We start from the raw sequence: 23,817 nt of genomic DNA, 5'->3' as shown, positions 1-23,817 counted from the left end.
ACTACTACTACTACTACTACTACTACTACTACTACTACTACTACTACTACTACTACTACTTTCAGTATTCGAATTACTGACGCGTCACAATCATTTTCTTTTCCTCATTTCTCGCGTCAAGTTTATATCACCTTTAACGGTTTTCCCGGTAGACCTTGACATCCGCTCTTTTCTTCACAGCAATGGCTTGTATATACATACATATATAGATTCTGCTATTGATATAGTTGAAGGTTAGAAACCAGAGACAGAAGAACAGTATTGGCATCACCCATTAGTATGTCTGACCATATCTATCAGCCTACCGATATTGTACTGGTTAAAGTCAAGGGCTACTCGGCTTGGCCATCTATGATAGTACCAATCGAATTAATACCAACAAATGTTTTAAAATCACATTCTGAAGATTTTGAATATGATTCAAATGATGATGAGTATATTGAAATTACAAAATTTTTAAAATTTAAAAAATTTAAAGGGAAGAAAGATTTGTATTGTGTAAAATTTTTCAATGACGACTCTTACATTTGGGTTAAACACAATGATTTGAAACTCTTAGATTCAAAAGATTGCGAAGATTGGATAGTGGAAAATCAGAATAAAAGACATAATAAAAAATTGATTCCAGCATATGAAATGGCTTTGAACATATTACGAAATGATCCAGATGCTATAGATGTCTATGAGTTCATCGAATATGGCTCAAAAGGGAAACCCAATGACGATGATGATGACGAGTACATTGAAGAAAAAGTTCATGCGAGATCTAAGAGAAAAGGAACAAGGTCTTCAAGTAGACAGAGGCAAAAGAAACAAAAATTTCAAAGTGAAGAGGAGGAGGATGAGATTGAAGACGTTTCTGATTACGAGGAACCTAGTAGTCGTCGCCGAACAAGAAAGAGCCTGAGAACTTCTAGAAGAAACAAGCAAGAGGAAGCGGTGTCTGATTTTGAAGTCCTAGAAGCAGCTGAAGTTAAACCTGTTAGAGGAAGAGGGAGGGCGAAAAGCACCCCAGTGAAGTCTAAAACTTTCCATAAGACTAAAAAAGTTGCTCCGAAAGTTGTAAAGTACAACTATGAGGATGATGAAGATTGGAAAATAGTGGGTATGGGTCCACAAGATACTGCTGTCAAAGTAAATCCACTAGTAAATAAGTTACGCCAGAAAAAAAATCAAGAAAAACATACTGAATTACGACTGGATCTGATTGACAAAATAAACTCCATTAACACATTGTTGTTTGATCTGATAGTACCAGTCCTTAGCGAAACTGAAGAGAAGACTACCCCTAGAAAGGATGATTATGAGATCATATTGGATGAATTTGAAATAGCGCTGAACATGAACGGAACAAATAATGAATTCATTAGTATATTCAGATCTAATAACGAATTATTATTGAATTTTAGGGCACTTCTGAATTTGAGAACAAATGAGCTGAACGATTGGAACCTTTGGAACAAATTTCAAGGCATTTTCGCCTCCATCTATGAATGCGAATTTATAATTGATGAACAAGAATGGTCTTTGAGAAAGGAGGAAAACCAAAATGAGGCCGAAGCTACTAATGATACAATTAATGGAATTGAACTTTCTGACAAAATGAAGCAGGATGGCGAGATGGTAAATTGAAAATAGCCGTATACGCATGTACATAGTTTACTTCTTGAGTAAGGAACATAGACTTCCCATCATGAAATCTGTAATGTTGGTTAGCCTTCAATGGACAAATCGACAGAAGGAACTTTTATTCTGATTCCAATTTTCCGGGTAAAGAGCGTATTTTTCAAAGCGAAAATTCTCACTGTACACTAACCCCGTGACTAGCTATCCTATTTTTCTGCACCAAAAAGGATTCTATTTCGAGCAAATCTTCTATTTTATGCCTTAATCAATATATTAAGAGTGATGGAAATAGGTGTTTAAACGTCACTCAAGTGGTCTTGTCAAACTACAGAAATGCATACCATAAAGCCTGTCTGGCAGGCACTTTATCTCCTTTTTCGAAAGGGTTATATATGTGATTTTTCTTTCTTTTACTTTCAATTCCCAATCAAAAATTAGTCATGTGTAGACATTACATGTCATTTGAAGCTCGAAGTCACGAAGATGCTAGATAGTGTGAAGCAACGCTAAGCATCGATTATAGGAATTTTCTTAAGATTGAATCATTCAATCCGTGATTGGTGCCAAGGTATTATGATTTATTATAAACTTTCTTCTAATATGCATGAATAATAGGAGATTAGGTTTGCTCAACATATCGGCGATATTATATGCTCTGTCAAAGCGATTCTTAACATGACATGTTCCTGTATTCGTCACTTCAGGAAGAACTCGTAGTGCTGGTGCAGAGACCCAACAAGCCAGTTTTCCCTTTCGCAGAAAATCTGTATATGGAATTAATGAATGAATTGCGCATTGTTGTAGCAAATGCTACCGCATAGTTCCAAAAACTATTGCCTTAAGTAGGGTACGATAATCGTTCAGAAACCTGGGGTTGGTGCATTCAGCTATCCCGTTAACAGTATAGACAGGCGTGATTGTGAAAATGAGTACACGATTCCATGTATTTGAAAGAAAGTCTCTGGTCGAAGTACTGGCAAATTCAAAGCCGTGATCCTTGTGAAAAGATAAAACTTTGACTTTAAATTGTGTCTTGCTACATGAACAAGATGATCAAAGACCTCATACTTGGGGTCAGCTGTTCGAGAAATTAATGGGTAAGCTCACGGGAACCCGGTGGTTTCATCACTAAAACTAATAAAATATTTTACAGATGTGTCAGACAGACCTGATATTGGACCAAGAATATCTGATTAATAACGGGGTTGCGAATCAACAACATAGTTATGTTTGGTAATCTTCCTAGCTAAACAACCATTACATTGGCAATTTACGATGTGGGACCAATCGACGTCAGAAGTCTTTTAGTTTTTTATTAAGTTTTTATCGATAGAGGTTTTGATATCGCGGATATTCAGGTGACCGAAAAACTATGTAGAAAATCCATTGAAAATTGTTTAGTGAATCACATTGGCTTTGTGGGGAACGTAGATGTCATCAATAGAAATACAAATAAACCGACCATGTTTAATTACTTGTGCGATAGAGGCGTCATTCGAGTCTATAAAGATTCTATTTTTAAATCTACATGTATTCCAGCCTTTCCCATGTCATATAAAAACAGCAGGTTGCTCCATGCTGCCTGTGATATTGGAGGTTTAATACGAAAAATTTTTGTGGAAATTTGAAACATAAGATTCCAGCACTGTTGATAGGCAATTCAGTATCTCCGATTCCAAATATCCTGTCATGGCGAGAGGCATATTGGTTGGTCAAGAGGTTTTTGCCTGTCCTTATTGAAATTTCTGTTCTGAATCAATATGCCTCCCACCATAGCACGATATTTTGAATGGGAGATGCTGAATTATTAACAATGCTGGTGACCTTATGTTTCAAATTTTCACAAGCGCAGTTTCGTACTTAAAACTCTAGCATGTCAGAGGGCGCTACCATGGACGGAAACGTCTTGGGAATATTCATACCTTGGTTATTTGTTTTTTTTATTGTGTTGTTAGACATAATAGGTTTGTAAGATAAGTTGTTGGTTTTATTCAATAAGTGTCGTAATACATCGATATACTCTTCTAAAGTAACGAATGTAATGGAATAATACGGGAAATTTGGTTGTTATTCCACCCTTTAAATAATAATTGAATTGGAATCGATTATCACAAGAATTTTGATGTCATTATTTCAAACATGATCCCCCCACAGTTTCGTCTGAATGAGACTAAGAGAACCTGTAGAAAAAGATTTCTCTTCAATGCTTGTTCTAGACTTCTACCCAATGACGATAGTTGTCTTTTCCTCTCTTGGGGTATTGTTAATCGATGACATTGTAGTTATAAGTAAGATCTAAGTTAGTTGTATTATACCAAACAAAATAAAGTGTGAAATTAGAATTTGACTATATAGTAAAAGCCAATATTCGTCCTAATCTTTTTCTATATAAAATTATCTTCAATAAGGAGGAAAAAAGATGTTCTTCAACGATGCTAGATGACGTCTATTTATACCTCACAATTCATAACTTTCTCATCGACGGTTTGATAAAAATGTTTCACTTGTTACTTGTATGATATTGTATAGCTTCCTCGTATCTGTACAAGCAGCAAAACTTCTAGATTATGGTAAGCCGTTGTGCTTACATACTTCGTAGTTACTTACCAATCCATAATATATCTGCCTGCCAATATATAGCATAGTATTATAGACCCATCAAAAACTCTTGATCCAACACCCAAGGCCTGTTCTTGCTGGAAATGGCATTATACTGACATTTCAACGTTTTGATAGTTAGAATGACAAATTTAGAATGTTATAGAATTGAACAATAATTATGGAGTGATAAACACGACAATGTATTGACATGAAACACATATGACGTGATAAACACGAATACATATTATCATGCAATAACTATGGTACGATAATTAAGACAACGTATTGACCCATAAATCTAGAACATGATAACTGCTATAAATCAAAATGTGTTGGAAAAAGTATGAATACTCAGGTGAACACTGAAGTTTGATCAAAATTTGTATCACTTTATATTATTTTATATTATGGCTATATTTTATATATAACCAGTGCATTATTTGGTATAACCACTGAGTAATAAGAACTATTTTACTAACTTGACTGACCTTTAACAAAAATGAACACAATTAATGAAATTGATATAAAGGGATCATCCCCTGATCTTCCTTCACGTCAGTTCTAGATTAGAAACAATACCTCAAATATTTATCTGAGATAATCTCTATAATTGGGCTCAGCATCATCTAGCTTTATGCACTAGCTAACATCCTGAGGATACTTGTTAGGCAAAAAAACAAATTGTTATGTACGTTACTTTTCCTTTGAAAATTATCTTTTCAGCCATCTTAGTATAGTGGTTAGTACACATCGTTGTGGCCGATGAAACCCTGGTTCGATTCTAGGAGATGGCAATAATTTTTTTTTGAGAAAGTGTAGAAAAATTAAGATTAAAATTAAACTTTGCGAAGAAAACGCTGTACAAAAAAATGACTTTGCTTTTGGTATAGAACCTCATACAAAAGTATATAGTATAGAGCACAAAAATATTCATTGTCAAACAGTATTGTTAATTATAAAGGTATAAGCACCCGTTTCAGTGTCATACTTTTCAAATTTAGAATTTGGCACTTTCTTGAGCTTATTAATGTGCCTTTTGACAAGTTGATGGTTGGCATCTTTGATTGGCTCTCTGGTCGCTTTATCTACGGGAAAACAATTATAGCACGTAACTCTTGCTCTCACATTGAGTCCTTCTCCGGGTGATGGTTTCTCAATTTCATTAGGATACAGCTCAAAAGACTTTGACTCAAACTCGATCAATTGTCCTCCAAGAGAAGATAAAGATATACTGGACAAATCAACAGGTTCGAGAAATTCGATTTTACCAAAAAGTTTATGTCCAACAACTAAGTCGTTAACTTTACGTAGTTCTAGTAAAGTCTGCGATGATAACGTTTCGAAAGACGGTGAAATAAAGTAGTTCTCGTCAATAAAGGACAGATCTCTATCAACAGGATTCAATGTATTGGATTCTTTTTCTTTTATCTTGCATTCTTTATTCGAAACTTCAGTAGTATTTCTGGAACTTAAATCAAGACTTCTACTCGTCTTTTCCTTATCATCTATAGCAGCCTCCTCGTTTTTCACATTTTCATCTGGATAATTTTGTTTTGTTGTTGTTGCAATTGTAGATTCAATTGACGCCTCAGTTTCCAACAATTTTCTGTGCATAATCAAATTCTTAAAAGATTTTTTGTCCGGATTAAATAACAAAGAATCAGATGATAGGATACTACTGTCAACTTCAGATGCGTTGGCGATAGACGCCGTATTACTCTTGGAAGAGACCCCCAGTAAAAGTGGTTTTGACTCAACTTGTTTGTTATTTTGAGCAGATGAAAGAATACTATTTCCAGATTTTTCCTGGAAATTATTTGTCAATGAGCTTTGCTTGGAACTAAAGAGCGGTTTAGGAGCCAGTTTGTATGCTCCTGACAAGCTAGTTTTTTTCTTCATATCGGCGCCAATTTTAACGACACTTATCTGACTTGTAGCATTATTTCCTCTGGTTGCTGGATTAATTTTAGCGAAAACTCCTTCTGTTCCATAAGGATTGTTATTTACAATATTGGGCTGGAGACCGTTTTGTTGTAGCTGCTGTTGGTTATTTTGGCCTAATATCATGGATGGTTTCGTTGTATTCAGGGTAGTGCCAAAAGTATTATTACCGGAGCTACCACCTAGAGTAGAAACAGCCGGTTTGCTACCAAATAGCCCCCCACCAATCGAAGGGTTGCCAGCAAATGTACTTGGTTTACTGCCAAAGAGCCCGCCGCCAGAAATACCAGTTGAATCAGGAGCAGCATTGGTGTTGCCAAATAATCCACCACCAGGAGCTGCAGCAGGTTTATTACTGCTACCGAAGAGGCCTCCCGTAGCACTCGGTGCAGGTGCAGTCTTGTTGCCAAAGAGTCCGGCGCCAGTATTCGACCCAAAAGTTGTTTGAGTATTTGCCGTTGTATTAGCACCAAATCCAACATTCAAACCAGTATTTGTCGTATTATTATTTGTGCCAAAGAGTCCTCCATTAGTTGTCGTGGTTGTCGTTGGATTACTGCCAAATAAGCCACCTCCAGCATTAGGCTGTTGTTGTTGGCCAAAGAGTCCCCCCACTTGTGGTTGCTGTTGCTGATTGCCTTGTCCAAATAAGCCACCTGTTGGAGCTTGTTGCTGAGCTCCAAATAACCCACCGCCAGGTTGCTGCTGTTGGCTGGTGTTTTGTCCGAAAAGGCCAGTCGTTGTTGGAGCTTTATTACCAAATAATCCACCAGTAGTAGTGTTGTTTTGTTGATTATTTTGTCCAAAAAGACCAGTATTTTGTTGTTGTTGGTTATTTTGACCAAAAAGACCACCTGCAGAGGAACGCTGATTACTCTGACCGAATAGACTTCCGCCTTGTGATTGAGTTGTTGCGGTCTGACCGAAAAGACCACCTGAAGTTGGTCTGTTTCCAAACATTCCAGTTGTTTGTTGTTGATTTCCAAATGTGTTATTGTTGTTCTGGCCAAAAGCACCCGCATTTTGTTGCTGCTGATTGGTTTGTCCAAATAAACCACCAGAAGTCGTATTTTGTTGATTGTTTTGACCAAACAAACTATTTGAAGTATTAGCTTGTTGATTATTTTGACCGAACAAACTACCACCTGAAGAACCAAATGCATTACTTGGCTGTTGAGCGCCTTGGTTGCCAAAAAGGCTTCCAGCTGTTGGCTTATTGCCGAATAACCCACCCGTACTACTACCGCCTTGCGGAAATGTATTTGCTGTACCAAATGCACCAGAGCCAGTTGTTGGTGCACCAAAGCCCGTGTTGTTTTGTTGTTGTCCAAAAGGACTAGCATTGTTGGTTTGTCCGAATAAACCTCCCGTAGATGCAGGTTTTGGGGCGAAAGGTGAGTTCATGGAAGAGGTTGTGTTTCCAAAAGTATTTTGATTAGCTCCTCCACCAAAAGCAAGAGAATTGTTACCGAAACTGGTTGGTTTTTGTTGATTTGACAAGCCTCCTGCTGAAGTTTGGCTATTTCCCCCAAAGGTATTTCCAAATGAGCCAGTGGTACTTGATAGGGCACCAAGTTGATTTGTGTTACCTAAGGTTGGTGGTGCACCCTGATTAGTACTGAATTTCCTGTTGGCTTGATAATCTTGCATTCTCAATTCTTCAAAAGAAAAATTTTTGTACTCAGGCATGCATGAAATACTTTGGAAAACGTTGATAGCATTCGTTGTTGGATCTTTTTCTTGATGGGCTGTAAATGGTTTGACATTAGTACCACTGCTCATAGCACCACTCATATTTTGTGTACCGCTGGAGAAGAGTGGATTGGTTGTGCCAGTCCCACTCTGACCAAAACCAGAATTTCCTGCAAGATTGTTGGTATTACCGAATAGTGAATTACCAGTGTTGCTTACTGTATTTGAGCCAAATGGGCTGTTAAAATTACTAGCAGTAGCTGTGGCAGCGTTGTTTTGTTGTTGCTGGACTCCAAATGGAGAAGCAGATGTTCCAAAGGTTTGATTAGTTTTATTGCCAAACGAACCGAACATCCTGTCTGAATTCTACTTATTTCTGTAAAATAAGGTTCTAAAAAAATATCCTAGTAACAAATTGAAGCAGTATCAAACAAAATACGTTCTAATCCTCTGTGTCCCAATCTCGTTAAATGTACCTGATTCTCTTATTTTTTGATCTTTGATGTCCATACATTATTTGAACTTAATCTCATAGAACTAACTTATGCAAAGAAAAAAAAAATATTAAAAAAGTTGAATATACTTTTGTACGACGTGGTCACTACAAAATATTTATTTATATTTTACCGACCTCAAATATGGCTGTTTTATGGTAGTATTGAAGATTTGGTTCATTTAGAGTACCCTCTCTGCAGAGCAGGGGGTTGTGAATTTTTCTAGGATGATTCATGGTCATTCTTCAATATTTTCAACTTTCTTAAAAAATTTATCTTTTTTGTCTTACTTGAAGTAATTTCAATGGAAATCAGTATCAGTAAGAGGTCCTCTTCAGGTAACGAGTAAACAAACAAATATTAATGATGCATTTTTCAATTAATTATGCATAGTGTTTGGACATAGTACCATTTTTCTTCCAACAATTTAATAATTAGAATAGGCACTTTAATAATGACGTATGTAAATTAGAGAATGAATGCGAAAAAAATTTCCTACAAAATGTATTAAATGGGTAAAGGAATAATAAGAAAAGCATTCAACTTAAAGATTGCTAATACTACGGTACCTCATCAAGAGTATGCTAGGGAAAATAAACGTCATTTTAAGCTATCTAGTTGCAGCGTCTTCTTTAACATGTCACAGGAAAATGTATGACAAATTAAGAAAATACAAAAATAATATCTATCCTATTGAGTAAAAAACAACAACAGATGAGACACTTTCTATAGTATACTATTTTTAGAATAAGCTGATCTTGATACGTTGACCAAGTTTGATATGTTCAAAATCAGTAAATGATAGCGCCACGCGGAATTTTTCAATACCTCGAATAACAGTTACAGCTTTCTAGAAGTTCGGAATACTTAACTAGCGGAGACCAGTGTTATATAGCCATGAAGATGCATTACTGCTTGCTTTAGAAAAATTTGGATGTTCTCGAAATATTCAATGCTTTCACGAAATCAAGCTATAACAGCCGATTTTATAAGGTGTATAATGGAAAAAAGAATAAATAATCTAACAGCAGAATAAACAACCAGTGGATGTTTGACTGATTTTGATTTTCTATAGATTGTGAGCACAATACAAGGTGTCCGAAATCGACGACTTATCACAAAGTTTTTACCCTTAATACATCTTTTATCCAGGCTACAGCAAATTTAGTTTTTGAAAGAACGCCATCTTCACTATGAGATTTTAAAGTTGCTACCATACTTTCCAAATACAGTTCTGCAGAAGACGGCATAATTTCCTTATTGTCTTTGCTCAAAGTTAATAACTGTCCATAAACTAAAGATCAATCATCCGTAGCCCAACAAAGAAGTAGAAGTAATAGTCAAGCTCCGGTAGCAAAAGCAAAGAAAAATTGTATATGAATAAGGAGCTATAGAGTCAAGAACAGTCGCAAAGACCCTTGGCCGTCCCTACCACATCGACCAATCTGGTTCGCTGGACAAAATTACCCATAACCAAAAATGGGCTTGCTTGCCTTCTGTTGCATTTCTCTAGAATTGGGATGAAATATCTAAATTTACCAATTGAAGATCAGGACTGCACTTGCTGGCTTTTTCTGATTCCGGCACCAACCATGTCTATAAAGTGATGCGTTTCCTCTTTTGGCGTTCGTTTTCACTTTTCCGCGAATTCTCGATTATTTGCAGAGATTAAAGACTTATGAGACACGTTAAAATCAATTTGAAAACTCCATTTACCAATTGAAAATGGTTAGTAATACTGACTTAGGTTAGCAATTTAGAACATACATGATGGATGAAGGGGATTATATGATCTCAAACACCAACGAAGGAACCTTGGATACTTCGTCAAATTTATTAATACCAAACAATACAGCAGATGATCCCACCGTCATCGCCGACCCTACAGCGATTGCTGACCCAACTGCTATCGTTACAAAGGCACGGAGGGTACAGGTCAAATTAACAGCTGAGAAGCTATTGAGCGATAAAGGGCTGCCTTATGTCGCTAAATATGCCCCAAAAAGATTGAGAATATCATCCAAAAGGAAAAACGCTTACGAAAATTTGTCGCACATTGTTCAATTCTACCAACTTTGGGCTCATGATTTGTTTCCAAAAGCCAAATTCAATGATTTTATCAAATTGTGTCAAGGATTAGGTAAGACTGACAGAGAGTTGAGAGAATATAGAATGAATCTTTACAGGAAAGAGATGGGTATAACGACTTTTGATGAAGATGACGTTGAACCTACCATAAATCAATTACAAACACCGCCTCCTTCTCATAATTTGAGTGTAGATTCAGAAAGGCCGTCATCGAGTACCGATACAATGGGAGAGCAGCCAAGAACACTCTTCGAAGCTGACGACTCCGACGACGACGAACTGTATACGCTGCAATCGAAGGGCCCAAGAAATACGATATCAACCACTGATACGGGTAAAGAAAGTAATAATGATACCGCTGGCGGCAGCGAACTGGCACCTCACTCAAAGGAAAGCATAGGAAGTATCACCGAGCAACAGAATGAACTTGACTATGAACAAGACGAAATGGAATTAGAACTCATGAAGGAAATGGAAAACGCACAAGAGAATGATCTAGATACTCAGCCGTACCAAGATGACAATGCTGAATTTGAAGAGGACGAAAATGATCTGGAAGCAATGAGAGAGCTGGGTTTCTAATCACGATCCAAGCAGTATCGAATAGGATAATCGTGGTACGCGTCAATGTAATTATATAACATATATACTAATTACTTTACTTAAATTCTTCGGTCCCTTTCAACATATTCCCCCATCGAATGCATCATACAATATGCAAATCTTTTCAATTGTATTCCCACGGATTCACAATAAATGAAGTAAATCACAATCAAATGTGGCACTGAGATAATAATTATGAAACATTATTACTACGCGAAAACGCGACGCGTTCGAACATCTCGCACATAACCCTTCTCAGTCTGAAATTAAATTGGTGTCGCAGTTCTGCAGAAGAGCCATTTTCGCAACTATTCTTGATCCACTAGTAATAGGTGGCCCAATCCTTCCATATTTCTATATATATTACAAAGTGAGATTTATATTAATCTCATTTGGTTTCATCAGTTTTTTTTTACACTTCCCTTTTTCTAGTCAGTGACCACAGTTTTAGGTACCAACAAAATATAATAAGATCAATAGACTTGACTTAAACATGAAAGGAAAATCAGTATTGGTCAATGCCAATGATAATAAGTTCCAATTTGAAAGAGTTAATTTCGCCAAAAGCAGGCAATTGAAATCAAAGAATGCAGCATCAGCCATAGAGGATACCTTGCTTCGAATGGTCACATCATCATATTCTAATGCATCTCTATCATCATTCAAAGCACCTACTAATAAATCGGTGGTGAAATCACAAACAAAAATTCAAGAAAAAAAACATATCAAATCAAGCGCACTACCCAAGGGGGGCTCGTCCTCTGGAAAGTCAAAAGTTTCTATTGGATGCATGTCACTTGAAGATCTTTTTGATACACTGAAAAAAAGGCAAACGAATAATGAGCTGAATGATAAACCACAATATTCTTACGCATTTTTAATAACACTTGCATTGCTGTTATCTGATTATGGTACCCTGACTTTATCACAGATCTATAGGTGGATATCGACAAGTTTCCCTTTTTATGAACTAAATCAAGCAGGTTGGCAAAATTCAATAAGACACAATCTATCACTAAATAAGGCATTTAATAAAACAATTAAAGTCAATAGTAAGAGTAGTTATCTATGGGAGTTTCAAAGTGGTTATGAATCAAAATTTTTCAAAAATTTTAAAGGTAGTTATAACGAAATCAGAATTATATTAAGAGATGTTATCAAATACCTTACACCGTTAGAAGATGTCTCAACAATGAACCTCTCAAGACAAAATATGCTACCGACCCCGCCTCTTATAGAAATCAATGATCATAGCAGTAGCAATCTTTCTTTAAATCCCCCAATTCCTATGGAAAATAGCACATTATCTAGCTTTAATACGGAAAGTCACGATAGAGATAGCTTTAAGACGACATTACTAGCGACTCCAAAGATCGAAAGACTAAACAAAAATGACGTTGGTGATAATACTATATATGATATTGATTCGAGATTGGACCTTTTGAAAACACCACAATTCAATGACTTAACAAGAGATATAATTACTAAAGCAGACCCCAATGCAATGAGAAAACTCAATGACAACCTTCATGGAAATATATTTTTTTCACCACTTATTGTGAATTTTTCACCACAGAATATTGAAATCAACCCTTTCGATGTTAATAACAACAATGATAATCGTAAAAACTTAGATATGTGGGGGCAAGAATTGTTTCATGGGCTGTATGGCACCAACAATTGGAACCACGACGTGTAAATAAGGATAGGGTATTTAAATCACATAAGCTTCATAAAAAAAGCTACATAGAAAACAAGTATATAACTAAATCAAACAACTATTCAAGGCGAGTAACTTTCAGTATAAGTACCTATTAATGCAGTCTGTTCTAAATAGTTGGTTTTTGTAAGCATCTTTGGCGCATTGGCCTCCCTAGGACTTAATACATTATCCATAATGTAAGCATACACTTTTGCATGCATATTATGCTGATAAGAGTATTGCACGATCATACTAATTAGTAATATTAGAAGGGCATACTTGATAAAATTGATTATATTCTCAAACAGCGATAACGATTCTGAATAATTCTGAGGTAATTGTACAATATGCACACTGTTTGATGCTGAGACACTTGCTAGATACTTTGAATCTGGCGAGAAGGCTACTTTAGTAACCGCAAAACTGTGAACTTGATTGAAAATTTTACCGATTGATAAATCTTTCATTTTAACTAGGATAACTGAATTGTCGTTAGTTGAGAAGGCCGCAATTTGTCCTTTTAGGTCCAAATCCATTGATGTTATTCCTCTAAACTTCTTACTGATCACTTTAGATTTAGAAATTGAAACTTTACCGCTCTTAACGTTGAGTTTGATTAAAATGATACCTGTGCCTTTGATTAAAGATGCTGCAATTAATATAGAGTCATCATCATCAATAAATCTAATTTTCGATAGGCTCCAATTGCTGTCAAAATCAACTTTTCTTACAATTGATGTTCCAGTAACGGTAGAGATGACTTCTAAGGATGTTTGTGTTATGTAAGCGAGCACTTTGCCATTAGATGAAAAATGCAGGTCCTTGACTTCATTTGGACTGTCAATCTCATAAATTTCCGTTAGATCATCAGCATCAATTATTCTTATGATAGAGGGAACTTTACTTGATGCGACTGCTGCTAAAGTACCATCTCTTGATAGATAAACTAATTTTGTGTAGTCATCAGGATCTCTTGATTTATCAAAATCTTCAGATTTTACAAAATTTATTTGGCCACTTTGATTGATTTTGAATTTCCTTACATGCTTATTTCCTGAATTTGCCTTAACCTTATTACTATTTTCGTTACAACCTATCACAATAATTCTATGAGATGCGTCTAGAGATGTTGGAGAGTCATCATTAGGGTCCAACTCAATTTCATTAAGCTTTTTTAAAGGTGTTTTATGGTTTGATAAATCAATTTTGAATGTTGTCAATTTATTTGGGATACCATTATTACCTTCACCACCACCACCGCCGATTAACAGAGTATTCTCGTCTAAAAACTTCGCCCCATAGATAGGATATTCACCATTGTAAAGAGATGTCTTGAATAACATTGTTGAAGGTGCTAGTTGAAGTGTTGAAGTTGTCGTTAAAATGCTCTTTTCTGTGACTTCTAACTTTGAACACTTCCACTTTTTTTTGTCGAAACCACCTCAAACCTTTTCTTTCCGAACTTTAGCACCTCCTCCATAGAACTAAACAATTTAGCATGGTCAATGAGATATGAATATTAAATATTATATAACAATCTTGTATAGAGAAGTAAGACATACTTCAAAACATGCGTTTTGTGAATTCAATAACTTGGCATCTCATCTGGTTTATGGTTACGGAAACTCTTGAAAATGTAGTTTGCCCAAGCCAAAATGTCGTTTTTCAAATCAGTGAAAAAGTTTCTACTAGCCATTCTGAGATAAAAACTTGCATAACAACCGCTGTTTGAATTTGTTAAACTAGTCAAGCATTTTTCGAATTGGTCATTGTCCGAAACAGCATCTAAAGCGTTCGATACTTCAACATCTTGAATTCTGAAAGTCTTCTTAAGGTTTTTCAGTTTTAAATCAAATTGCGTAACACTGTTCTCAACGTCTCTCATTCTGAATTCAAGAATCCTGACGTCATACCGCAATTTCGATGACAATGAATTGATTTCTTTCATTTCAGTCAGCAAGACCTGCTGCTGATTTTCGACGAATTTCGACTCTCGATCGAAGTCGGTTGAAGTTTGTGCATACTTATCATAATTTTCCTGCAGCATTTGTTTAAATTTGCCAAATTTGATTTCCTCTTGAATAATATCATTTTTTTCAGAATTATAGTTAAACTTACTGGATCTCATATCTTCCATTCTCTGTTGTCTTTCCAAGGACACATCAATCTTTTTTAAATTCCTTGCTATTTTGACTATGGATGGATCAAAGGGTAAAGACCAATCTTCAGCCAAATTACTTATTCTCGATACAGAATTTGAACGATATAATGCTTGTCGTAAGAAAATATCATCTTCTTCGTCTACATCTTTGAAGGGTTCATTTAATGTACCGTCATTTACCAATGGAACCGAATTTCGTCTGTGGAATTCTCTATAGTAATTTTTATTGAGGTCAGCGGCATTGCTATATTTACTTTTGTCGTAGTTGGCGAACATTGAAGAACTGCTCTGATTAGAAAGAGATAAGATTCCTCCACCCTTGTTATTTTCCCTGTTATCATTACTAGTACTACTGGCCAAGTTCCCAAAAGGTCTATTTTCGATAAAAATTGTTGGATCAAACTGTTTTGCCAGTGATTGAAGTTTCAAATCATAAGTAATGTCATCAAGAAAACCTTTCCATTTACCAGACTTGATTAACGCATCCTGTTCATTCAATTGTAGATTCGGATTACCTTTCTGGAATTTAAAGAAACGGAAGTCACTCAGTTGCTCATTGATAAGGATAGATCTTGAGATGGTATTACCATTCCAAAGAGAACCAGCATTTATGTCTTTGATGTTACTAACTAAGGTATCCAAATCATGGGTAAGTAAATTGTTTGCTAAATGAATGGGATTTTTATTCTTATTGAGTAAATCTTGTAATTTTGACTTGAAAATCTTTTTGAATTTAAAAAAATCGTTACTGGAAAATTTTACAGTAACTTCAAATAATTTTGCCACGGTACGATGATCGAGATGAATAGCTTTATCATCTCTTCTTAGACCGTATTTTTTTTGAAAATTGAAAATAGCACTAAAAAACTCATAATCATTGAATGGATCCTTTGCATTATTAACACAGTCTTCTAAAATCAATTTAAAAAAACAGCTCAATACCAGACTCAACAGTGCTGCTACGGTAGTGGGTCCTAATAAAATTTCATTTTTGGGTCTTTCCATTGCCAAATATAATTTACCATAGTCCTCCCACCACGAATTGATTGCCGCCTTAGTATGGGAACAGTAAAGACCATCAATTTTACCATTATACCTATTGAAGTAATGAAGACACATTTGGACCAATTCTATCATTTGTATCACTGGAGAAATTGGCTCATTTGGGGCTGGAATCTTGTAAATCTGTGAGAATTTTTCAATAGACGAGTTCGAAGGTGCATTCAACAATAAGAGGGAACGACCAGTACAATTTAACATTTTCAGATCAAAATTTATCTTAAAATTTTCCCAAATTAGTTTCATATTACCACATTCGACGTGTAAAATATTTAAACCTGAAGGGAAGGCTGAAAGATTTGTAATGAACAATTGACCCCAATCAGTCAATTTTGGTTGTGAAAATTTCAGTAAATCCTCACGATACTGCTTAAATTTTCCTGGCCACAGACTTGGATTTTTCGGTAGTAATACTTGTATTGCAGTTATGGTATCCTGTGTATTACCTGTGAAGGAAGTAATCACTGAGGATAATTTCCTTTCAGAAATCCATTGCTCAACAAGATAAATTTCAAAGCCATATATCGTAATCTTATCGTAAGTCAAATCGACGTAAGACGCCAAATCTAATTGATATAGTGCCTTCATATCTGGGAATATATAACTTTCCACTTGTAAGTATGCTTTTCTTTTGTTGGGATCAATCAATGAATTCTTGGTATATCCATAATTCGGCATGGCTGTACCAGGCGCAGTGCCACTCATCCTACCACTCGGCACAGTATAATGACTGTATGCATTAACTAAGGAATTAGACATTCTATAGTTATCTAGTCTTTCTTAAAAATGCAACTCACAGTAAAGATAAACCTTTCTCGAAATCAGTTGGCTATGTCAATAACTCTAGCATAGTTGGGACAATGCGATTCCCCTTCGGACTTCTTAATTAAACTCAATAAAAAAGATATCATCTCCGATAACATCATACAAATTGTAAAAGACTGCTATAAATAACAGAATATTGTGAGTTGTTACAGCAGCTTCTATGGATATTTGGTAGATATATGAGATACTGAAATATACATAGCTTAACGTTTACATCAATCAGTAGTATGCTCATCCATCTCTTTTTGATTTTTCATTTAATAAAAATCCCATATCAAGGTGTCGTTACCCGGCCTATAAATCGTACAATATGATAGTAGGAAGCAGGCGTGTCCTTGGTAAAATTTCAATATGGTATAATATATAAAGATGGTATATGACAGAGTGTGGAATAGGAACATAAAACCGTGCTACATTGTTTCTTTGCTAGATTGATTGCACTGCATCTGGTTTCATTTCTGATAGTGGCACAATGGTGAAAGAAGAGGCCATCTTCCGTTCTGCGGATATGACTTATGTTGAATTATATATTCCGTTGGAGATATCGAGAGATATCGTTTGTTTGTTGGGGAAGTTGGGTTTGTTGATGTTTCGAGATATGAATACTGAAATTAATGAGTTTCAAAGGAATTACGTACTACAACTTAGAAAATTTGACGATTTGGAGAGGGTCATACAATATTTAAATGAGATTTTATCAATACACATGCATGATTATAACATCACTGATACTGATAGTATCGACAATACCATTGACACATTAGAAACACATTCTCTCGAATCAATTACTGAGATTGTCAATGATATAACCAACATGGAAGTAAAAATAAGAAGACTAGATGAATCATTAAATGATATAAAAATTAAATTGAGTGATTTGATAGAGAAAAGATACATTATTTTCAAATGCTCCAAATTCTTAGAAATTAATCCTGGCTTTGCTAGAAGAATTTCAAGAGATTATACCGACATGGAACATTTAGACGTCGACGATTTTGAATTGAATGAAGATGATGTCTTGAGTACAAACTTAAGTGATACCTTTTCCTTTGATGATGGAAGTAACGATGCCTTACAAGGGCCAGATACTGAAACTGATATTGAAAGCAATAATATAATGACTAGTAGCTTACATCATAGATTCATGATTATCGGATCTATAGAAAGAACAAAAGTCGAGGTCTTAAATAAGATTCTTTGGAGATTGTTACGCGGTAATTTATTCTTCCAGAATTTTCCAATTGAAGAGCCTCTTATACAAAATAACGAGAAAGTAGAGAAAGATTGTTTTATTGTCTTTACTCATGGTGAAATTTTATTAAATAAAATCAAAAGAGTCGTTGATTCACTTAACGGGAAAGTTATTTCATTAGATAAAAGAACATTTGCTTCCATAAAGGAATTGAATACCAGCATTACCGATCTTCAACAAATTTCCGAATCTACAGAACGTGCATTGCACACTGAACTCTTAATAGTGAACGATCAGATAAATTTATGGCACGCTTTAGTCAGAAGGGAAAAATACATATATGCAACTTTGAATTTATTTAGGCAAGAATCTCAAGGTTTAATAGCAGAAGGTTGGTTACCATCTTCAGAATTAATATACCTTTCTGATTCACTAAAGGACTTTCTTGAATCTATTGGTTCCGAATATAGTGCGGTAGTCAACGTCATTCGCACAAACAGATCACCACCTACTTATCACAAGACTAATAAATTCACGGGTGCTTTCCAAGCGATTGTCGATGCATATGGTATTGCAACTTATAAAGAAACCAATCCTGGTTTGGCAACAATCGTAACTTTCCCCTTTATGTTCGCAATTATGTTTGGTGATGCCGGTCATGGATTAATATTGTTCATTATATCATTATATTTGATTTTGAATGAACGAAAATTCAATGCTATGAAAAGAGATGAAATTTTTGACATGGCCTTTAGCGGCAGGTACGTTCTAGTACTCATGGGCTTTTTTTCAATTTACACAGGATTAATGTACAATGATATCTTTTCCAAATCAATGACTCTTTTCAAATCAGGCTGGGAATGGCCATCAAAATTTAAAGAGGGCCAACTTATAGAGGCTAAAAAAATCGGTGTCTATTCTTTCGGATTAGATTTCGCATGGCATGGAACAGATAATAATTTGATTTTTACAAATTCTTATAAGATGAAGCTATCTATACTGATGGGATTCATTCATATGACATACTCTTACGTTTTCTCATTCATTAATTATAGGTTCAAAAACTCAAAGGTTGACATTATTGGCAATTTCATTCCTGGGCTGATTTTTATGCAATCGATATTCGGTTATCTTTCATGGGCTATTATTTATAAGTGGTCAAAAGATTGGATTAAGGATGGTAAACCTGCCCCTGGCCTACTGAACATGTTAATCAATATGTTCTTGTCTCCTGGTACTATCGATGGACAATTATATAGGGGACAAGGGCCATTACAAAAATTTCTCTTGATTGCAGCTTTCATCTGTGTTCCTTGGCTACTATTGTATAAACCATTGACTCTAAGGAGATTAAATAACAATGCATTATCAAGAGGTTACCAAAGTCTTCGCCACCAACAAGTTGCCGAGGCACAAATCATTACGGAGCAAGAATACGGTGAAGATGACATGGTTGTGACGGATTATGAAAATGATGGTGGCGATGGTGGTGATGACGAAGATTCTAACGCATTTAACTTTGGTGATATCATGATTCATCAAGTTATTCACACAATCGAATTTTGTTTGAATTGTATTTCGCATACTGCATCATATTTGCGTTTATGGGCTCTATCCTTAGCACATGCTCAATTATCTACAGTTTTATGGTCAATGACTATTCAAAATGCATTCACTTCTGAAAATTCTGGGAGTCCAGTATCTGTAATAAAGGTAATAGTAATGTTTGCCATGTGGTTTGTGCTGACTGTATGTATTTTAGTGGTGATGGAGGGCACATCTGCCATGCTACATGCATTGCGTCTACATTGGGTTGAAGCAATGTCAAAATTTTTTGAAGGTGAAGGGTATGGATACGAACCTTTTTCATTTAAGAACATAATAGAGTAAACTTTTACGAAATATATTTGAATATATAGATATAATTTACACCAATAATCATGAAATTGACTAATGTTGAAAACATTTGAAATGAATATCACTGTTTCTGCGTGAAATGAAAGTAGTACAACGAGAGGGAGTCTCTAGAAAACGTGGAGATTGAGCTCACTGGGGTATCGATATATTTGGATCTGTTAAATGATTTACTAATAAGTCGTAAATATGAGGCGGAATCTTGGGTAAAAAGCCAACACCAAGTCTTATAATCTCATCAGCATCAAAATCCGGTAAATCCTTCATCAAATTCATGGGAGATTCTGATTCTAATATCTTATTTCTAATCGTGACCAGCATTGCTACCACGAATAAAATATTCATATGAAAACCGTAAGCAAACATGAAGTCCCATAATTTACGAACCTGATCTAATGGTTTATTACAACTCGATAATGTAAGGATTGACGGCATTCCATAAATTTCTGCAGTTAACAAGTTATCACTTAGAAATTTACTCAATTTCGAATCAATGATCTTTAGGCAGATATCCAGCAACTTTGCACCATTTCTTACCCCAATTAAATTGTGCGTTATATACGTTGGTATAATGGAGTAACATAATTTCGAAAAGAGTCTAAATGCCATCGGTTCTGTGGGACATGAATAAAGTAAAAGTCCTAATAAGATATTCATTCCTTGCACATAGGTGCTTATCTGATTTTCATTTGGGTTTTGTTTCCCTTTATGCAGTGTTTGCAATGCAAAGCATGAAAGACACCTTGTCAGTGCCTCTTCAGAAACTGAATGCTTAAATTTTGGATCCGTTTGGAAAGTTCTATACGTATCATTTTTGATCTTCTTATATATAGGTGGGAGTGGAGGTCCCAAATCTAGCAAGTCCAAATATGTGTTCGTGCAATCCTCCATTGAGGTACGTGATAGGATCGACCATATGTAGCATCGTAGTCGCTGTTGGTTCTTTTCTGAAGATGCTGGAATACCTTCACTCAATATCAAATAACGAAGCTGAGATAACGAAGAGTGGACTAAAATGGGTGGTTTTGTTATAAATTTCTCAATTGAGGACATACAGGCCACTTGACAAGTAATACGAGGGCCTTCTTAGGGAGAGTAAGCACTTATCACTACTGTTTATTATTCAACTGTAAATACCAAACTTCGATTTGTTTACCTATTTTCCATCTTTGTACGTCGCTGTACTGGAGCGACACGAGAAACGGAACCATTCACGGAACTCGATGGGGGGAATAGTATATTTTTGTTTGAAATTAGTATGCAAAATGAGAAACTCGCAAAAAAGCCTAAACCGTTTCTTTTTTTTCTTTTTCACCAAAGAATAAAGACAAACCGAGCCGACGAGGTCCGTCGACGGCCCAATATGAAGGCACTTTTTTGCCGGATCTTTGCTTTTCTTTTCATGGTCGAAGTGACGGTTCATTACGGATACTTTCTTCTTTTCTGATCTTCCCTCGTATCGGGACCGTTGCGTCCAAGCTTCGTGCGTTTTTCCATTGAAACATACAAACTTAGTTGTTCACGAATACCTGGCGGCTTTGTTTTTCCATTTCTCTGATGATAAATCTTTTTAGTAATGATTCCTCATAGATGAAGCTAACGAGTACTTACTGTAGGCTCCAAACATGGCTTGTCTTAATAATCCTGTAAGAGATCAGTATGCACATCAATCTTCTGCACATTATTCCTGAACTGTATATAAGGGGGATCAATATTCAATGTAGTTCTTAATCTTCATTCTAATTTTCGTTACTGTATAAGACATCATCAATAACTACACACAAAAAACTAACAACAAACAAAATAAAAATGAAATATTTAATCGTCTTTGCTCACCCAGAACCTAAATCCTTCAACGGCTCTTTATTAGATGTCGCTGTCAAACATTTAGAATCTCAAGGCCATGAAGTTAAGGTTTCTGATCTATACAGAATGAACTTCAAACCAACAATTGACGCCGATGATTTCTTAAACCATGATAAAAATGAAAGATTACAAGTTGCTGGTGCATCTGCTGAAGCTTTCGTAGCTAACCAATTAACTGCTGATGTCGTCGCTGAACATGAAAAGCTTATGTGGGCCGACAACGTTATTTTCCAATTCCCTCTATGGTGGTTCTCTATGCCAGCCATTTTAAAGGGTTGGATTGACAGAGTATACTCCTGTGGTTTCGCCTACGGTGTTGGTGAACATAGCGAAACTCGTTGGGGTGACAGATACGGTGAAGGTTCCTTCGAAGGTAAGCGCGCTATGCTATTAGTCACTGTCGGTGGCTGGCCAACTCATTATTCTGCTAGAGGTATCAACGGTCCAATCGATGACATTTTATTCCATATCAATCACGGTAACTTATGCTACCCTGGTTTCACTGTCCTTCCACAAATGGTCGTCTACAGAACCGACAAGGCTGATGACGCCAAATTCAAAGAATCTTCCGAAGAATTAAAGCAAAGATTAGACACTTTCCAAACCACAAAGCCCATTGCATACAGAAGACAAAATTTTGGTGATTACACCATTCCTCAAATGGAATTAAAAGAAGGTTTAGAACAACCAGGTGAAACCGGTTTTGCTATTCATGTGAAAAAAGATTAAAAAAGTGAACAATAATTTATTCATTCTTCTAGGTCCATCTCATTATATATACATACATATATATAAATTATCTCTAACTCAGACTTTCAATTAAACAGTTTCTGATTTTTCATAACTATCGAAATGAGTGTGATTATATTCATTGTATATATTTATTTGATATAGTAGATGTGACAATCATTTAAATTTCTTGCCAAACAACAAAAGCTGCAATTGATCATATAAAGAAATAACACCTGCCGCAGCTACGCCTCTGAAAATATTGGCTCCACAACCTTTAAATAAAGAAGTGACACCTTCGTGGGATATTATCTGTTTAAAACAATCAAAAGATCCATTATATTTTACTTGTTGCCCTGACGTCATCATCATTCTTCTTCTAACTGTATCTATTGGATATGAACAGGTAGACGCACCGACAGTAACAACCCATCCCAATAAAAAGGATGCTAGAAATGATCTTTCTAGTTTTCCTGTCAACAATACAGGTTTGAATGAATCATAAAGTCCAAAATAAAGACCTCTGTAGACTATAATACCAGCCACACTTGGAACAAATCCTCTATAAAGACCCAGAATACCGTCACTTTTGAGTGTTTTCTTATATACATCCAAAAGACCATTGAATTGTCTTTGATGGGAGCTGCGCGCAGCATTCTTTCCATCAGCAGCTAATCTCGTCCTCGCATAATCCAGTGAATATACAAAAGCTAGTGATATTGCACCAGCGGTACCACCAGACAGTAAGTTACCCATGAACCATTTTGAATAGCCATCTCTTTCTCTTTGGAAACCAAACATAGCTTTGATTTTGTCTTTAAATGCAAAATTTAGGGCCTGAGTAGGAAAATACCTAATTACATTAGCAGTATTCCCCCGCCAAAATGAAATTGTACCTTCATTTTTGGCAGTTCGTTCAAAACAGTCTACAATTCCTTTATAACGAGCATCCAAAGAACCTTGCTTCATCATTTCATCTTGATTTTGCATCAGCAATTTTACTCTTTCAATGGGAGCGGCGCAGGTCTTAGCTACGGCTGCCGAAACACCACCCATTATAAAATCAACCCCAAAACTTTCTTTAGGTTTAGACATGTTTCAGACTTCAGTTATATTTGATTGTTAATGTTGGTAAGATAAGTAACTGCCTGTTGCAATCTCAAGAAAAAACTATATCAGACGTTATATAGTTCGCATCTCCCTTAGAGTATAATTTGACTACACCGTGCTAAATCTGCAATGACGCGGGAACTCTATCGTCCCATAACTCATAATATTTAGTGGTGATCTCACTACAGTGAGAAGAAAGGATGTTACGTTTGTA

General features: G+C 35.7%; 10 protein-coding genes and 1 non-coding gene across 11 annotated transcripts; 6 read left to right on the top strand and 5 right to left on the bottom strand.

Moving 5' to 3' along the window:
* Positions 1-279: 279 nt before the first annotated feature.
* Positions 280-1,632, top strand: IOC4 (Ioc4p; the record flags this gene model as incomplete). The annotated part of the gene is made up of 1 exon (XM_003955908.1): positions 280-1,632. One exon carries the CDS (start codon positions 280-282, stop codon positions 1,630-1,632), a length of 1,353 nt encoding a protein of 450 aa, XP_003955957.1.
* Positions 1,633-4,949: 3,317 nt separating this feature from the next.
* Positions 4,950-5,021, top strand: KAFR0Btrna3H. Its single transcript has one exon. It is a non-coding gene; the product is annotated as a tRNA-His (tRNA).
* Positions 5,022-5,163: 142 nt separating this feature from the next.
* KAFR0B05250 (uncharacterized protein) lies at positions 5,164-8,214 on the bottom strand (the record flags this gene model as incomplete). The annotated part of the gene is made up of 1 exon (XM_003955907.1): positions 5,164-8,214. The coding sequence occupies one exon, from the start codon at positions 8,212-8,214 to the stop codon at positions 5,164-5,166; it is 3,051 nt and encodes a 1,016-aa protein (XP_003955956.1).
* A 1,928-nt stretch (positions 8,215-10,142) lies between these two features.
* Positions 10,143-11,024, top strand: CSM3 (Csm3p; the record flags this gene model as incomplete). Its single annotated transcript, XM_003955906.1, has 1 exon — positions 10,143-11,024. One exon carries the CDS (start codon positions 10,143-10,145, stop codon positions 11,022-11,024), a length of 882 nt encoding a protein of 293 aa, XP_003955955.1.
* A 514-nt stretch (positions 11,025-11,538) lies between these two features.
* KAFR0B05230 (forkhead box transcription factor) lies at positions 11,539-12,744 on the top strand (the record flags this gene model as incomplete). Its single annotated transcript, XM_003955905.1, has 1 exon — positions 11,539-12,744. The coding sequence occupies one exon, from the start codon at positions 11,539-11,541 to the stop codon at positions 12,742-12,744; it is 1,206 nt and encodes a 401-aa protein (XP_003955954.1).
* Positions 12,745-12,827: 83 nt separating this feature from the next.
* Positions 12,828-14,090, bottom strand: SEC12 (Sar family guanine nucleotide exchange factor SEC12; the record flags this gene model as incomplete). The annotated part of the gene is made up of 1 exon (XM_003955904.1): positions 12,828-14,090. One exon carries the CDS (start codon positions 14,088-14,090, stop codon positions 12,828-12,830), a length of 1,263 nt encoding a protein of 420 aa, XP_003955953.1.
* A 242-nt stretch (positions 14,091-14,332) lies between these two features.
* On the bottom strand, positions 14,333-16,726 carry STB2 (Stb2p; the record flags this gene model as incomplete). The annotated part of the gene is made up of 1 exon (XM_003955903.1): positions 14,333-16,726. The coding sequence occupies one exon, from the start codon at positions 16,724-16,726 to the stop codon at positions 14,333-14,335; it is 2,394 nt and encodes a 797-aa protein (XP_003955952.1).
* Positions 16,727-17,264: 538 nt separating this feature from the next.
* Positions 17,265-19,874, top strand: STV1 (H(+)-transporting V0 sector ATPase subunit a; the record flags this gene model as incomplete). The annotated part of the gene is made up of 1 exon (XM_003955902.1): positions 17,265-19,874. The coding sequence occupies one exon, from the start codon at positions 17,265-17,267 to the stop codon at positions 19,872-19,874; it is 2,610 nt and encodes an 869-aa protein (XP_003955951.1).
* A 156-nt stretch (positions 19,875-20,030) lies between these two features.
* Positions 20,031-20,951, bottom strand: BUB2 (Bub2p; the record flags this gene model as incomplete). The annotated part of the gene is made up of 1 exon (XM_003955901.1): positions 20,031-20,951. The coding sequence occupies one exon, from the start codon at positions 20,949-20,951 to the stop codon at positions 20,031-20,033; it is 921 nt and encodes a 306-aa protein (XP_003955950.1).
* A 756-nt stretch (positions 20,952-21,707) lies between these two features.
* Positions 21,708-22,493, top strand: KAFR0B05180 (NAD(P)H-dependent oxidoreductase; the record flags this gene model as incomplete). The annotated part of the gene is made up of 1 exon (XM_003955900.1): positions 21,708-22,493. The coding sequence occupies one exon, from the start codon at positions 21,708-21,710 to the stop codon at positions 22,491-22,493; it is 786 nt and encodes a 261-aa protein (XP_003955949.1).
* Positions 22,494-22,670: 177 nt separating this feature from the next.
* On the bottom strand, positions 22,671-23,588 carry AAC1 (ADP/ATP carrier protein AAC1; the record flags this gene model as incomplete). Its single annotated transcript, XM_003955899.1, has 1 exon — positions 22,671-23,588. The coding sequence occupies one exon, from the start codon at positions 23,586-23,588 to the stop codon at positions 22,671-22,673; it is 918 nt and encodes a 305-aa protein (XP_003955948.1).
* Between the last annotated feature and the right edge of the window lie 229 nt (positions 23,589-23,817).

The sequence above is a fragment of the Kazachstania africana genome, chromosome 2 (assembly GCF_000304475.1).
Source record: "Kazachstania africana CBS 2517 chromosome 2, complete genome".
In the NCBI taxonomy this organism is placed as follows: Eukaryota; Fungi; Ascomycota; class Saccharomycetes; order Saccharomycetales; family Saccharomycetaceae; genus Kazachstania; species Kazachstania africana.
The sequence above is the reverse complement of the archived record's forward strand: the minus strand, read 5'-3'. Positions and strand labels throughout refer to the sequence as shown.